Genomic DNA, 16,868 nt, shown 5'->3' with positions numbered 1-16,868 from the left:
GCTTTGTATTGTTGAAAATTTTATGCAGTACTATAGCAAACATGGTTAAGAAAATCACTAAGTATATCAAGAAGATTATCAATCAAATCAGTTTATCGCTTCTGCAACTAATGCTATAATTTCAACGCCAGAACTTTATAGGATCGTTCGCAACTTTATATTTTAGGAACAGAGCACCAACAACTGGACAGACATCAATGGAGAACTCAGTTACCATCCAATAATTATTTACATTCGCGCTCCCTTACGAATAGCATAGAATGCGACATTGCAAACTATTGTCTACCTAGCTACTCTTTAAGATGTTCCGGTAAAATTATGGTGCGTTCTATCAAAGGCTACTAAAATGGGAAGCTCTTATTTTTGTAAGCTCCTTTCTCTATTAGTTCTTAACCTTTCATAATTTCCCTTATAGGCTAAATTTTTATGAAGGACTCTCCCATACAATAGATGGAGTAAACTACGTGTCAAAATGTGATTCTATCCCCTACAAAATTGTAGTTTCTAACCTTCCAACCGATAATACATCAATAAATACGATACTATAAAAGCTGATTTTTTAAATTGTTTCCCGTATATCTCATTGGCCTTTTTATTGCTGTATTTGCTCTTTACATATAACCTGAAACATACACAAGGTTAATTTTTTATAGCCTTTCTGTATAATAGCAACTTTTACATAGACTTTTTATTATTTTATCTTAAGCATTAATAGATATATTGAGAGACTGTAAAGATAAAGTTGATAGCAACCTTTGCATCGTACCATAGCATTTAGACTTTATACTTGTTTTAATGATATCATCTATGAGACCCAAAGATGTAAAAATTTCAAATGGAAGCAATTTTGTATCATTGCGAATATATCTTTATTGAGTTTCTAAATTATTTTAGGAAATTTCTTTACAAAGAGATATACAGGCCGTGTAATAACCTAAAGGTATGCGAATTGCTGATGCTAATTTACTATTTGTTAATACCGTATCACTTATTAACACAATGATATTGGCGTAGATGATTCTGAAGATAAAATTTCCTGTATATTGAAGCAGATTTATTTTAAATATTGTAGTTGGCTGCTAATCGCTCATTTGAAATCGTTATGCACTTTTAATAAAATTTAAATATCAAATAATTTATTATCTTGATATATACTATGTTTAGACAAGGAGCTTTTAACTGTAAAATTTCAATTAACAAGGTGGAATCGTAAATCATAATTGTATACTGAAACTGGCTTGCAACTGTGCGACTAAATTTGGTGGACAGTAAACTCGCCTGCAAGATATCATAATTAAACAATAACTCCATAATTTATTTATAAGTATTACTAAAAATTAGGCTAATCAGGGAAATAATAATCGGCAGATATGGTGATCAACATGTCAGTACAATTCCTGCGTCAGAAAAAATTTAAGAACAGAAAAAGTATGATAATATCGAACTATTGCTTAAAATAGCATAATTTCCGGTCGCAATTAATAAAATAATAAACTATTCGGAGGCTTTTAGTGCCACCTGCTTTTCAGCTTTTATTATCCTTCTAGCGTAGTTATGATAAAAAGAAAATATCAACTTTTGAAATCATACCGGTAAGCCATTACCTGAATCAAGCAAATAAAGTGAGAATTAGAACATTTAATCCTACAGTACATAGTTACCAATCCAATTAAATAAATAGTGCTTTAAGACTCGTAAAGGGAAATAATAAGGTTGTTCTATTATTTTACTAATTTATCGTATCATAATTACTGGTAAATAACTTCCATGACGGTTTGATTGTAATTCCATTTCCAAGATATTTCACATCACTCTTACCATGTAAATCTCTGAACTTTAAGAGGATAATGAGTATATGTATACAACATTAACTAAGTCAGCAGTCATTATAAATACTATGACCACTCTTGCGAATTATAGTACTGTCTTATACCATAGCCCCAGCTTAGGTAAGATACTGTATATCAAAGGATGCAGAACAGTCCATAGTTTAATGTAACACCAACTTCATAGCTTAAAACAGCAAATACCTCTTGCCTTATACTGGGTTAAAACAATATAAGAACTATCTTTACCTCTACCAAAATTAACCAATTAAAATATGATTGTACTATAGTATATTAAAACTACCGGAAGAAAACTGAAACATGATATAAAGCCTGATAAATCCATAAAAGGTTATTTTAGTTGAATAACGTTAAGACTTCCTGCCTATCTTTTAAAGATCGGGCCGAAAGTGTCTCCTGTTTGATTTTTACGAGTAACTACCCTACTGTCTAGCAGTAAACCCGTAAATAATAGTTTCATTGATTGAGTTATGGTAGGTAGACGACTAATTACAATCTCTTCAAGGTATACATCACTTCGATGAAACAAAAGTGTAAATTATTACCAACAAATATTTTTAGCCATTAAAATTGAAGCTGTAGCCTCCTCTTAGTATATTCTTAGTGAGTAGTATATTTGTGTAAATTTTATGACTTCTCTCTAAAAGTAATTAATAAAAAATATACTTGAGTGTGTCTTTAACTGTCAATTCGGGAATTGCTCGTCAGGTTGTTAACTGGATGATTTTGGTAGATGATGAACCAATATCACAGTTAAGCGTGTATTTTATACTGGTTATGGAACTTACAAAAATATATTCCAAGTTTAGTCCTACTTTTTGAATCTATAGTTAAGTACTAATGAAGGGATAAAATAACCCGATTTGTTTACCGCCCATACTATTCAACATAATACAGAGATATGACGGATTATATATTAACTGCCTAAAACAAAGTCCAGAATATGATGGAAGGTTGAATGGGTTAGTAAAAGTGGACATATTGCCATTTCAGAGTATTATATAATTATCTTGGTAGAGACGGGATACTTTACTGGAGTTTATAATTTGCGTAGAATGTGGGAATTACTGCAAAGCAGCAAAGAAGTTATTATAAAATAATAAATCAGGTACAAGTACTACAACTGTTACAATTAACAAAATCGAAGGCAGAAATTCGTAGTACTTACAGCTTTTTAGTAGAACGCATACAGAAGGATTGTAGAATTAAATACGATACATGCCATAAGGGTTTTAAAATAGTCAGGATGGCAGTGCTATAAATAACTGAACATGACAAGCTATATTTGTAACTAGTGTAAGAAGACTGTAAATAATATCCATATTTAAGAACAACGGACGCAGAACGACTATATTATACAGTAAATATATTAGAATCACAGTACAATCTTAATACACTGTATAGGAGTAGGAAAATACTGATTCTTAGAGATAATATTAATTCCTACGGAAATTAATTATCATTCATTTGATTAGACAATATCCATCTGCGTATATTCGCACCAGTACATTAACAATAATTATAGGGCAAGTAAATCACCTCATAATGTAGTATAAACCACAACGAAAGATTTTTGAATGCTTGAGGTTTAAATCAAGTAATGTATTGAAGCAGAAACGGCATGGATCGTAATTTAGTAATCTCAAGTAAACATCAAGTTCAGTCACTAAAAGTCCGGGATAAACTCAAATGAGATGCAAATACTGGTAATAAATTATCACTTAATAAACTCAAGACGACATTATTATAACTACAATATCGTATTAGTATACCTTCAGAGGAAATACTAGCTTTAAACCTCTAAGTTCAGTTAGAAACTTCAGAATTTCTAAATTTTACGTAGCTTAATGAATGTTAAAATGGTTTATGTAAAATCTTAGCCTATAGTCTTACTTATATAGAGCTACTGATTTTATCCTTCCTATTGAAGTTAACAATATAATTGCAAGTATTCTATGCCGTATATTTAAATTAAGTAGTTAGAGTGGTCTGAAAGGTAAAAAGTCTATTATGATCTCTCAAAGCTTTAGCAATAAATTACAACCTAAAAGTCAAGAATTGAAAGAATTGAAAATTATGCTATTACGGTTGCTCGGTACTACAACTTAAGATATTAATATACTTCAAAAAGAATTACAGCAGAAGTTATGAGTAGATACTACTATCAGCAACCTTTGCGTCTGGAAATAACTAATATCTCTATATTTTGGCTTAAAAATTGAAAATTGATTGAAGCTAATTTTGTATCTAGATTATTTTTGTCAGTTTTGTATTCGGATCCTACAGATTATCTACTTAAATTTATAAATTTATCCAATCTCCAATAGTTTAGCTAGAAATTTTATCCTAAGTATATTTTTAATTTTTGACCTAGTGAGATGTACAGTACACTTTCTTGTTAGTTAAATTAACTTCATCTCCTTCTATTTAGTGTGTCAATTTATTTGAAATCTCGTATATTTTCAATTTGGATGGAATGAGGTTTGTTACAGATCTTTTCTACTATCAATATTAGAACAATAAAAAATATACTAATTCAATTAGCACTTATGCACAAACGGCCTTTGCCCACATAGCACTACAGTATTAACCATTCGAATACTTATTAATCAAATCATTATTTTTAAATCTAATCATTAAGATTATAGGCTCTATATTAATTCCAATATCAACCTTATTAAGTGTGCCATAAATGTATTGTTAAATGCTCATACCTATCTTAGCTTACACCTCTACTCTTACTGTTTTTTTTTGCGTGCATACAGGATGTAGCATATAATTATGATACAGATATGGGTTTTATTACACATTCAGTTCTTGCCTTTCAATATAATCTTATTATAAAATAGCAAATATCTCCCTTCCTTAATCTTATTTATCCTTTATTCGGGATCTGAATTTTTCCATGCATTATTCTTTCTGATATGATGTAAAATAAATAGCCATTCTTTGATATAAGTGTAGATAGAGGTTAGTAAGAGAAATTTGGGCTATAAAACTAAGAATTATCGACATGTTTCACGGTAATTCATCCGGCGTTTCCAAAAGTAGATCAGTTGTTACATGTTAAAAAAATCACTAGTACAAATTCACGTCGCTTTGCTGACGGTTTACGATAATGTACTTATTTGTTAATTAACAGATAGTATTACCATTCGACATTATTTATATCCCGGTAATAGCCAGGCACTACTATATTCACAGCTATGCTAGTAGAATACCACTTTTCAATAATGCATTCACGGATGAAGTGCTTTATTAAGATTAGTTAATGGTCCAAAGCACATTATGATAACTAATGTACGGTGATGGACATACCAAGTTAAGATTAGCAGGTACTGTAAGATATCTACAGACTACAGTGCTGTACAATGTCCTTAGTACTGTGGTCAATTCTATTCCAATCATTATAATGTGTCTAAGGATCGCTTGAGTATGCAAGCATAGCTTGCTCTATCGATAGCAACCGTTATAAGAAAATGTAATAATCAAAATGGCTGTGTAGAAAACTCTATAAAGATTCTACGTTTATTCAATTTTCATCAGAATATTACATGAAATCAAAATTGAAAGGGCCCAGTAGCCACCATTAGCAATATAACGAATACTATTTTAATAATCAGTACTCTGCAGAAATGACTACCTTAGAGCTATTCGTTTTACGTGAAGAAATCTTGAGGTAACAAATACTGTAAGAATCTTATACTGACCTATTGAAATCAACCCATAATCAGAGTCATCTAACAGTAGTATAAATAAAATACCCCCCGCGCTGCTCGTTTCAAGGAAGGCTGGGCGGGATATTAACTATGGAACGCGGGAAGACATGAATGGTATCATAGATAATGTTACAATTTAAGCAGTTAAGTAGCCCTGGATTAATGCTCGACCTGCAATATGGATATCATAGATAAGTGTGCAATGTATAGCTTACTTGAATAATTTATACAGCAAAGAAACGTTCGCTTATGGGGCAGTTAAATCCTACTAATCAGGCTAATTACACATAATCAAGATGCAGCTTGGAATCTCGCAGCACAAATAAATCAATTGTAGTGATTAGCTACCATGCATCAAGCGGATGAATATTGATAGAAGGTGCCTCGATAATATACTCACTAGTCTTAATAGGGTACTTACAACGAAATAATCCTATTTGATGTTAATATATGCTCAACAGTCGTTAATAAGCAATTTACGGTAAATGGCATGTATACAAATATTCATATACTAATAAAAGTATAATGGAAATTGATTTACATATCAAATTGTCAGCGAGTTTAGAACCTATGGTGGATGTAATCGCAATAGTAATCACATGAATATTAATGATTTGATGTACTGTTGAAAAATATTTATTATGACATAACCTGAATTAAAGCTATAAGTTAAAGGCTAGTTATCGGTAAAATGAAACGAAATCGTACATATTCATGAGTACAATGTCCAGATCAACAATGTCTTAGTAATCATTTCAATAAATTTGATTAAAAAGTAGAGTAAAATTATAGATATTTAGCGTTGAATATAATACATAATAGTAGTACATAAAATTGCTGAAGCTGTTCCGTATCTGTACATTGATAGTATTAATTTCGTCACAATTTTTAGACCATAATTTCGTAGATTATGAGAATTGAAAAGTCACATTTTTAGTGAAGATTGGAATAGCAATGATTTTTGTACAGCACGTGAACAAGCATTTTATTAATTTATTGTGCATATCCTCAAACCGTTAAGAAAACATTGTTGAAATAGAGGTGTTTATTAATATCGTATTGCATGGCTTACCATATTCTTTTCGGTTTATTGCGGCGATTAAATCACTATTACTTGATGATAATATTCGATAGTTATGATCTTATTTAAGTTGACTGAAATGACGCCTCTACAATTACTGTACAATGTTTAAATTTATCTTCTCTTTAATTTACTTGTTTTCTCTTACCCTAATAGCATGAAGGTAACAGGTTAATATATATTGATGGATATTTCTACAGTAAAAACAAGCATGCTGAAAGTGTCCTTTATACCAATTTTCAGGAATTAAATTTAAGGGATTGGCACGATAATGGGTTAAAACAACATAGACCATAAATCACCTAGGGCTCAATTTTGTTTGAATAAATAGCCACAATGATATAGTATTCAATTACGGATCTCATTAAATAGTAATATGCAAATTTTATATCCCATTTTTTTGTGATCAAATTAGGCGTCGCTAATCTTATTAATGACTCTCCTCCAGTTCGATAGCTAAATAAACATTCTATTTTACAATACTATTGGTCTCGTGATAAGCGATTTAATCTATCACCCTTTATCTTCATTAATTTTTTACCGTAGTGCACTAATATTCTATTCAATTTCTTAATTACCGGCGGCAGTTTTATTTTTATATTGTAAAAATGAACGGAACATACTAGCTTAAGGTAATATGAAAGGCTTTATGAACACATTTATCTAAGGTTTGTATTCATCTATCAGTGATATAAATTCATGGAATTTTCATCTGCTTTATCCACATAATCTGTAATTCTGAAAAATTGTGTGTCATCCTCACGATAGAGTATCTAAATACTTACGGTAAGCTATGTTATTTGTTGAAGGATTAGTTATTTATTTACATTATTAATGGATTACAACAGTCAATCTTGACATTGTCATCAATGACAGCAATTGACTCCGTTATTCGAGCAAGGTTACGCCGAAGTTATAAAAATAACGCATAGTTTATTGTACGTTGTTATTCTTGCATCACCAAGTCTATCTTCGTTGCGATAATGGCATTTCTTACTACCTTGCTCCTAACACTGGCAATTGCTGGAACGACCATCGCAGATGTCGATCCTACCAGCTATTCCCATCATAGCTATACTCAATTGCGATCTTTTATGCAAAATCAAGCCAACCGTTGCCCCTCTATCATGAGATTGTACGATATCGGTACATCCGTTGAAGGTAGAAAATTATACGTTATGGAAATTTCTGACAATCCAGGACAACATGAGTCTCTTGAACCAGAACTTAAATATGTTGGCAACATGCACGGCAATGAAGTTACTGGACGTGAATTGTTGTTGTTTTTGATCGAATACATCTGTACCAACTATCCTAGTGATACTCGTGTTAAGAATCTTGTAGATTCTACTCGCTTACATATCATGCCCACCATGAATCCCGATGGTTGGGAAAGAGCTCAAGAAGGCGATTCATCTGGCGTCACTGGCCGTTATAATGCTCGTGGTATCGATTTAAATCGTAATTTCCCTGTCTCTACCAACTATGTCCGAGGTTTAATCCAACCTCGTGCTGCTGAAGTCGAAACAACTGCTGTCATTAACTGGATTGCAAGCTATCCATTTGTAATCTCCGCCAATCTTCACGGTGGTGCCTTGGTTGCTAACTATCCATATGATGACAATCTTCAACATTCTGCTGTCTACAGTCCTACATCTGACGACGACATTTTCAAGGACTTATCTAAAGCCTACTCTTTTGCTCACGCTTCTATGTCCAAGGGTCGTCGATGCCCTGGATCTTCCGAATCTTTCCAAGACGGTATCACCAATGGTGCCGACTGGTATCCTTTGACTGGTAATTTCTCATGAATTTAACGATATGATAATTCTAAGTGTATTTATCTGTTACTAATTTATGAATGATTTAGAAAGGTTTCTTTTGGATGTAACACTTATATGCCATGATAAATACTGTAGTTAAATGTAATATAACTTGCTAACAAGTTATACCGACATATACGCTATAATAACCTAAGTTCTGGGATGTAAACTTGTTATTTCCTTCTCAAATAGGTGGTATGCAAGATTACAACTACCAACAGAGCAATTGCTTCGAAATTACTTTGGAACTTAGCTGCACGAAATATCCAGTAGGCAGTCAACTATCTGGCTTCTGGCAAGATAACAAGAACGCTTTATTGACTTATATGGAACAAGTTCACCAAGGTATCAAAGGTATCGTTACTGATAATCAAGGTAGCAGAGTCTCTGGTGCTTCTATTTCTGTCCAGGTTAGGATTCTAATTACTAATTACAACACGTAAAATTATTTTTTATTTTTATTGATGGCTTTAGCACTGATCATGTTTACAATATTAGTGTTCTCACAAGTGATAATTCATGGTATACATTAATTACATCAATCAAAACTGATATCCATATGCAATAATAATTATACATAATAGGGCCGTGGTAAAGTAATCAAATCTACCACTGATGGAGAATACTGGCGTCTTCTTCTACCTGGTACTTACTCCGTTACTGCCTCTGCTTCTGGTTTCTCCTCTACCACCAAATCTGTAACTGTTTCTTCTAGCGGTGTTAGCCGTGTCGATTTTACTATGACTCCTGGTAGTGGTGGCCCACAACCAACTGATCCCCCAACTCAGGCACCAACTCAACCGGCTTGGTGGTTTTAAATAAATTTCTTGATCACGTAAAGAAAAAAGTGATTTATATTGATAGAGTAAGATGCAGTTATATTTTAGAAATCACACCTAAATACCGGTGAAATAGCTATGCACATGTTATACCTTTGTATCGCATTAGATGCAATATTCGATAGAACTATGCGTTCTAACGATGTGATGTGAAATATATGAGCATTAAATAAAAAGTATTTTGGCAATTAATAAAATTTTATGGAAAGAACAGACTATTTACGGCTGAACTGTTTACACCAACCTAATTGTACCCAGCTTCTAATTGGCTTTCAAGCGGTTTGAGTTTACATCTATAGTATTCTAGGCGATGTGAAATGGGACAGATATCGACATTTTGATAGTCGAAATTAAAGGGTATTATAGCGTATATTAAGTTACTGTATTATCCTATCAAATTTATAATTCTTACAGCGTACATTAATCATTACTTTTAAGTCATGTATGCTATACCGCATATTTTTAGCATAATAAAAATACGCTGCGGATGCTGTGTTAGCTTGCTGCTATGTCATATAATCATGATTACATCACTAACTAATTATTAGGGAGGCTTCAAAACAATTGGCTAGTATCGTAACTGATACTATACCAACAAGTATAAAATCTATATAGCAATATGATCGTTGATTACTATACAGGAGTATTCAATCTTATCATTTATCGTATTAACCTCATTGCTACACTGCAATAAGCTAAATAAAGAATATTCACTTCCAAACGACTAAAAATCACGTAATTTAAAATCATGAATATCGTTATCAATGATCATTTTGGAAATTAGAAGCATTTATTACGTGAGATAATATTGGTAACTTTCACTATAGGCCTAATTCTCAATAAATACCAATACATCTTATTTAGCCTACAGCTCCATAGAATTGCAAGATATACGCACATCATACAGACCATAAAATTTTAAATTAGGTGCATAATAAAATGATAAAAGATATTATTTGAAGAATTGATAGCTACCGTATATCGCATTTCAAAGTGAATGTTATGAAATCAAATCGTGAAAGTACCATTAACTACTTTACTTTTTTTATAATTCTAGTCATGAACGATAATATCGTCTCCATAAGCCGCACTCACTCATTTTAAGATTCTAATTTATATTCTTCAGCTTTCAGGGAGTACATTTCCGCTGACAATGTAAGTAAAACCAGGTTTATCTTCTCAGAGACGATAAGGCACCCTTTAATTTAAACCCTTTTAATAAAACGCCCTAGTATTTACGTAACCTATTTGCCTTTATCAGCACTGAATATTGAATGGCGTTAAATTCTTTCTTTACAAAATTATTCAAGCATAAAACGCATTTGCGGTAGATAATTAATATATTGTATTAACTATGGAACAGGTGAAGGGCATACTTATAACAAATCATAATTTTGTACCAGAATCGTGCAATGAAAAATAATGTTTACCGTTTAATTGCATGTGAATAATGATCTTCGATTGAATAGAATGCACAATTAAATAGAGAGCCATCGTAAAATATATGATACTGAATGTAAATCGAGGCACGTAGAATAAAAATATGTTCTGTGGTACCCAGAAACTGGAATATATTTCTTGATAATTGGTTGAAATGAGAGGTATGGGCATATCCAAGGACAACTAAAAATTGACCATGGTCTGTTCTAGTAGTCCATGACATATCCCAATCAAGATTAATTACTAGATCTAATTACATAATTATATCTGATGTAATCGTTTATGCCATGTTTTATTTCATAACATCTTTAAAATTTGTGACAGCGATTTGTCTTATTGCTGTCTATTGTGGCACAGTGCGAGATAGAGATAAAATTGGCTGATTTATAAATAAATCATAGTTTGCTCAATGAAAGTGAAGAGATAGTTTAGAGATGTATTAATTTAAACCAAAATCCTGCTGCTACATTAACAATTATACAATTATCGTGCATGATATATATATTAATCTTACATCAGATATTGCCAAATAGCTGACTAATTGCTGATAGAGTGTTGAATAGCGTTATATTTAGGATAAGATATCGATAGTTCATTTCACCTGTTATACATAATTAACTTTTTTACCGTATGGTCTATAACAATTAACATTGTTGTCTTTTAAACAACTAAACAACTAAACAACTTACACCTTTTTACTTAAGTAATCATCTAATCATGAAAAGCACGATGATGGTATGTCTTTACTCGTATTACTAAAGCCACTTTTGTAAATAGTAGTCATTGGGTCTCATTTTCTGGAATGAGAAACTAGCATCGGTCAAAAGGAGTAGTATACAGTGACGATATTTATTGTTTCTTACTATTTTTACTGACCGGAATACGCTATATCCGCTCTCTTATTATGTAATTAATAAAGGCTACTACCAATACATGAATAAACTTTCCAATATTGGATGAGATCTCAGTGTGGAGGTATTACAGATGTTAAAGGGCTTTATCAAGTCCTTTTTGTCTTTTTAATTAAAGTAAGCGATTTTTCATTATAACGTTATGATATCGAAACAGTACATTAGCTTTTATAGTACATAATATAACTAAAACATTCTTAAAATGATTCATAATTAACCAATACTAATTTAATTATTTGTTCTTGTATAGTGCCACTTTAGTGAGCACTATCTCTATCCAAAACTATATGTATGAGTCTTTAGGAAATCGTGGATCGAACCTAAAGTATTTTAGCGTTCAGATTTTATAGGGAAAGCAGGCAGAGGATTTATGTGGTACTATCGATAGCCAGAGATCTTATATATTTAACATATCGAGCTCGTTGCTCCTATAGGATTCCCTATATGTTCACTCTGACTATGCCTATCAACCATACAATTGCTGTTAGGCTATTTTGATTAAAGTTGCTGTATAATAACAATTCTGCGTTGTATTACGAGCGTTTCCATAGCAACTCCAGCATCTAAGGCTATACGATATACATCTCAGTTCTTGACATAGAGCTTATTTTTTGTATCAGTTAATTCAGGATTACTCTACTAATAGTAATTAGACTATAGAGGGCTTGATCAGCAATAACATTCCACGAGTTTATTTAACTGCAATATAGCGATCTTGTTCGTATTGATACCATTAAATTAGACCTGGGAATACTCTGCAATATTACCTTGTGTTGGATGCCGAATTGTCTCAGGATCGACTACATGTTTCAATTAAGATCACTATTTTAAAGGCTTAAACATCAACAATATTCTACCACCGATACGATCATATCTTAAATTTCATAATATAATCATGGTGTTGACGTTCGGTCGTGAGCCGCTTTTACATCAGCGGTATAAAAATTTAGAAATTATTAACGTTGAAGAATTGCCTGAAATTGTATCAAAGTATAGAAAAGATCCTCCCAAGGAGAAAAAGAGCAAAGAAGAAGAAATACATGATTTTCCCAACTTTATTCGGTACGTTTACACCTATGATACTGGGTACAGTGGTTAGGACAATTAACAATTAAAATATTATAGCGCAATCACAGTGGTGATGCTAACTTAAACTAGTAAAATAGGGTAGTAAATACTTTATGTGAAATAATTTTATCTTCATTTATTTTCTTACTTGACTTGGTAATATCCGTATCTATAGTACGGCCGTCAGAACAATTTAATGTAGTTAACGTTTCAATTTTTGCGATGCTATATTGCACGATCTTAATAGTGATCAACAACAAGAAAGGAAGGGCGGCCCTCTAGGATATCTAGATTCGGAGCGTTATATTAAAACGATCAAGAAGAAAATTGTACACCATGATGTAAATTATCCTAAGCGTGCTAAAGATGTTGTCAGCTTGAGTCAACAAATGACGGATCATGAACAGCAGTTTGGACAACATATGAAAGCTATCGAAGATCATATGTGGAAGCATAAACAAGAAGAGCGTGAATTAAAACGTGCTGAAGGAGATATCATCAAATCACAACAGACATTGCGAAGAACGATGAGAGTTATTGAAAAGTGTATGTAAATCACTGTATCGTAGAAATATCCTATATATTATGGATGAATATGATGTCAGTAAGATTAAATTTCATATGCTTTATTATCTTGAAAGTATAACTTTTAGGGAAAAATAATTATGCTAGTGAATGATACAAAATATATTTTTGAGACTGTTAAAAATCTTATTTATTTATAGTTCGTTCTCGTGTTCAAGTGGAATGATTAAATTCTTATTTCAGAGATTGGATTAGTTAGTGAGATAACATCTGATTTGCTTCAATTTATTAATAGCAATTAGCAAGAAAGATCGAGCGGAAGAGCAAATGATTCGAGAAAATGATGAACGAATAGTTAGTACTAAAAGACAGCATGATCGATTAAAGATCGAGGTATTATATTCTTTACAATAATAAAAATTGGTAATTAATATTGATTTCAGTGACTTATTCATATTTTAATCTAATCACTTTTGTACTTTTTAATTTAATTTAATAGGATACTAAATTTTCCATTAACGATCGGATAAACTTCTCTCAAAAAATTAAAGACGCTGGAAGAAAGCACACATTAGTATCGTAAGTTTTACGTTTTTTAATATATTTTTGCTCTTGATATGGAATCTAGAATATATATGATATAATAAATGCGATTAATAATTGATGTGCCTATTGCTTTAGTTTTTGTGTTAGCATTTATAATAATAATTATGAAATTATTACAGAAACGAGCTAAAAAGGAAGTACGAAGCAGTAGCCGCTAAGTTAGCATTGAAAGAGCAAGAGCTAGAACATTTATCATCAGACTTTCAGCAAAAATTTAAACATAACGAGGTGAAGCAATGGCGGCTATCTTTGATAATATTAGTACCTTCAGACAGCAGATTATTAATTAATCTGGATCGAATATTCATATTATGACAGGAAGAGCAATTTAAACTAAAACAAGAGCTCGCAGATTTATCTTTATCGACCAATATGGAACTACAAGCAAGTAGAAAGAAGATCTTGGAAGATCAAGAGTAATTTTAATCTTTCTTTAATTTTATTAGCTACTACGTTCTGTATTGATGTCATCTAATTTATCGCCATTATTTTAGAGTTCATAAGCAACTTATATCATCGAAACTTCGCGTACGTTATTTTAATCTTAGCGACTTTTGCTTTGTGCTGTTAGCCTTTTTAATAATGTAAAGTCAATTATAGCGCTTTTTATTTCTTATTCAAATAATTTGGGAATGAAATTTTTGATTATAGGATAGCTTAGATAAAGATGTTGAAGTTGAAAAAAATCTAAAGTAAGTTAAATTAACTGTATGCACTTGTTCGGATACCATTATTCGTTAATTTTGAATTGCGTAGTTTAATACGTAAGTTTTCTTTTAGTCCCCTGTACTAAGTTTCTTGAAACAAAGATTATCAGACGAATAAGATTATTTATCTAGTAATAAATAATTAAAGAAATCAAGATGGCTGTAGAGTGTTACTACAGCTTACTTAACTAATTAGTGAATTTATAATGATATCTTTTTGATTTATAGTACTATGGAAAGTGTATCCAATCAGTACTACTTTAATAAAAGAAGGTTTAGTAACGAACTTCGAAATGCGAAGGAGTCTCTATCGGAGAAGAGTCGCGATGGTATGTCAGCCTTCACTCATTAGTATATCAGTAATTATTTTTTCAGTCATTGCTGATCAATTGCTTTCTTTGCTTTGCTATACCGGTCTACTATTTATGGAGAACAGAAGGAAGAGCAATGACTGATATTCGTACTAACTTGCAACGTAATTCACAAGCGCAACGAAGGGCTCAAGAAAACGCAGAATATTTAGTTAGAGAAGCCAAAAGGCAACAAATGATCGATAAAGTCGAGGTAATAATTTTTATTAACTTTTGATTTCTGGCGGCATAACTATACCATACAACCGTGTAAAGCAATTAAAGAATCTAACTATTTGCGAATATTTGTTATTGTTTTAATCCAAAAATTAGCAAGTGGAGGCTCGAAGAAACGCTGTCTTAGAAATGCAAATTCGTGGAAAAAAGCAGAGAAGTCAAGTAAAACTAGATGATTGGCAAAAAAGGTTGAAAGAGAGGAATTACAATAGTACTAGACGACGGCATGAAGATGCTGTAAAGCAATTGAAGGTAGAATTATTAATGCCAAGCCAATAAATTTATAAGGAAAAATATAACGGAATTTTGCAATAGGAATTATAATATTTCAGCTTTGTTTAATTAATGAATTGTTCGCCATTGCAGAGGATTGTCACTAAAGAGGAAGCTGCAGAATATAATTTGTATACAAAGGTCAGGGAACACGGTAGTATGTATCGAAAGCAGGAGCAAATTCAGAACAAGTTAATGAAAGATCTAATATTGTTAAAAGAAGATAACGAAGCTAAATTAAGGGTATGATATTTTAATCGAGTGATATTGATCGATAGAACCGAGCTTAAGTTAACTTAAGTATCAACATGCATAATATTTCGATGATGATCTGAGTTCTATGTGTCAATAGCTATATCTCGTTCGAATTTGTAATTTACTCTTACGCTATATGACCATGATAATTTTGACATAATTAATCGCTATCGTTTGTATGTAGCGCGCAGCGGCTGCAATGCGCAAGATGGAACTAGAGCTAGAACATCAAATAAGAAAGCAAGCAAGTGAACGCGATAAGGTATTATAAACTACTGTATATCGCTGTATAATTCAGTAGAATATATCGTAAAGATTTAACTAGTGTAGTATTTGATAGCTAATCATTCCGGAAAAATACAAGGAAATTATACATGAAGGAATTGGCTTGATTAAGTGTAAATAATAGTTATATGACTTTAAGCGTATTAATAAATCGTGCAATTGCTGCTTTCAATAGCATTTCCATGCAAGAAATGAAAGCCAAAAACTGTTACATCATCATAGACTTCGAGCAGAGGAAGACAAACATCTTCTAGTAGAGGAAGAGAGGGTAAATATCTTAAGCTAAATGTAGTTATAAGCATGTATTTTATTAGTAGTACGGTACATAAATTATATTTTTCGAAATTGAGACGTAACTTGAAATTTTTAAAGTTTGATGAACCAGGTTACTGATTTACAACATAGAATATTATTGATAATAAAGAAAGAGTAATATTATTTACTTTACTTAAAGATTATAATTATTAAGATAGCTTGTTTTCCTTATCATAAGTAAATCAAGTTACGATTTTCTGACTGTTTTTATTATTGCTATAGGAACATAATCGATTGCAACGTATAGGCACAAAATCGGAGGATTATACGGTCTTGCAGCCGATTTAATTATGAGTCAATGGATTAAGCATGGCGTATTTTCTGGTAATGATTTCAGATCATATTTGCTCTAACATTGATTAATGATATCTTCATTTTTATTGCATATCAGCATCAGATAATTTGTTCAAATTATTAAGTTACGTATTATTATAAAGCAACTGGTATATGTTTATCTGTTTCAACTACAGTGTAAATATTCGATTTCTACAGAAGTTGCGTTGTAAGATCTCAAAAATAGAATTGACCTGGGACATCTAGGATAATAACTCCAACAAGCCTATAAATATATCAAAAGACAATCCAAG

The 16,868-nt window shown here is 31.7% G+C and overlaps 2 protein-coding genes across 2 annotated transcripts; both read left to right on the top strand.

Moving 5' to 3' along the window:
• The first annotated feature begins 7,690 nt into the window (after nt 1-7,690).
• Nucleotides 7,691-9,493, top strand: TRIADDRAFT_35864 (expressed hypothetical protein). Its single transcript, XM_002112040.1, has 3 exons — nt 7,691-8,444; nt 8,663-8,880; nt 9,055-9,493. The coding sequence occupies exons 1-3, from the start codon at nt 7,742-7,744 to the stop codon at nt 9,286-9,288; spliced, it is 1,155 nt and encodes a 384-aa protein (XP_002112076.1). The 5' UTR covers nt 7,691-7,741; the 3' UTR covers nt 9,289-9,493.
• Nucleotides 9,494-12,555: 3,062 nt separating this feature from the next.
• Nucleotides 12,556-16,569, top strand: TRIADDRAFT_55749 (uncharacterized protein; the record flags this gene model as incomplete). Its single annotated transcript, XM_002112039.1, has 15 exons — nt 12,556-12,722; nt 12,976-13,274; nt 13,549-13,646; nt 13,753-13,832; nt 13,979-14,087; nt 14,178-14,275; nt 14,354-14,387; nt 14,511-14,551; nt 14,795-14,895; nt 15,003-15,130; nt 15,250-15,405; nt 15,520-15,669; nt 15,866-15,943; nt 16,142-16,234; nt 16,504-16,569. The coding sequence occupies 15 exons, from the start codon at nt 12,556-12,558 to the stop codon at nt 16,567-16,569; spliced, it is 1,698 nt and encodes a 565-aa protein (XP_002112075.1).
• Between the last annotated feature and the right edge of the window lie 299 nt (nt 16,570-16,868).

Source organism: Trichoplax adhaerens, genomic scaffold (genome assembly GCF_000150275.1).
Source record: "Trichoplax adhaerens TRIADscaffold_4 genomic scaffold, whole genome shotgun sequence".
NCBI lineage: Eukaryota > Metazoa > Placozoa > Uniplacotomia > Trichoplacea > Trichoplacidae > Trichoplax > Trichoplax adhaerens.
This window is presented reverse-complemented; position numbering and strand designations above follow the sequence as displayed.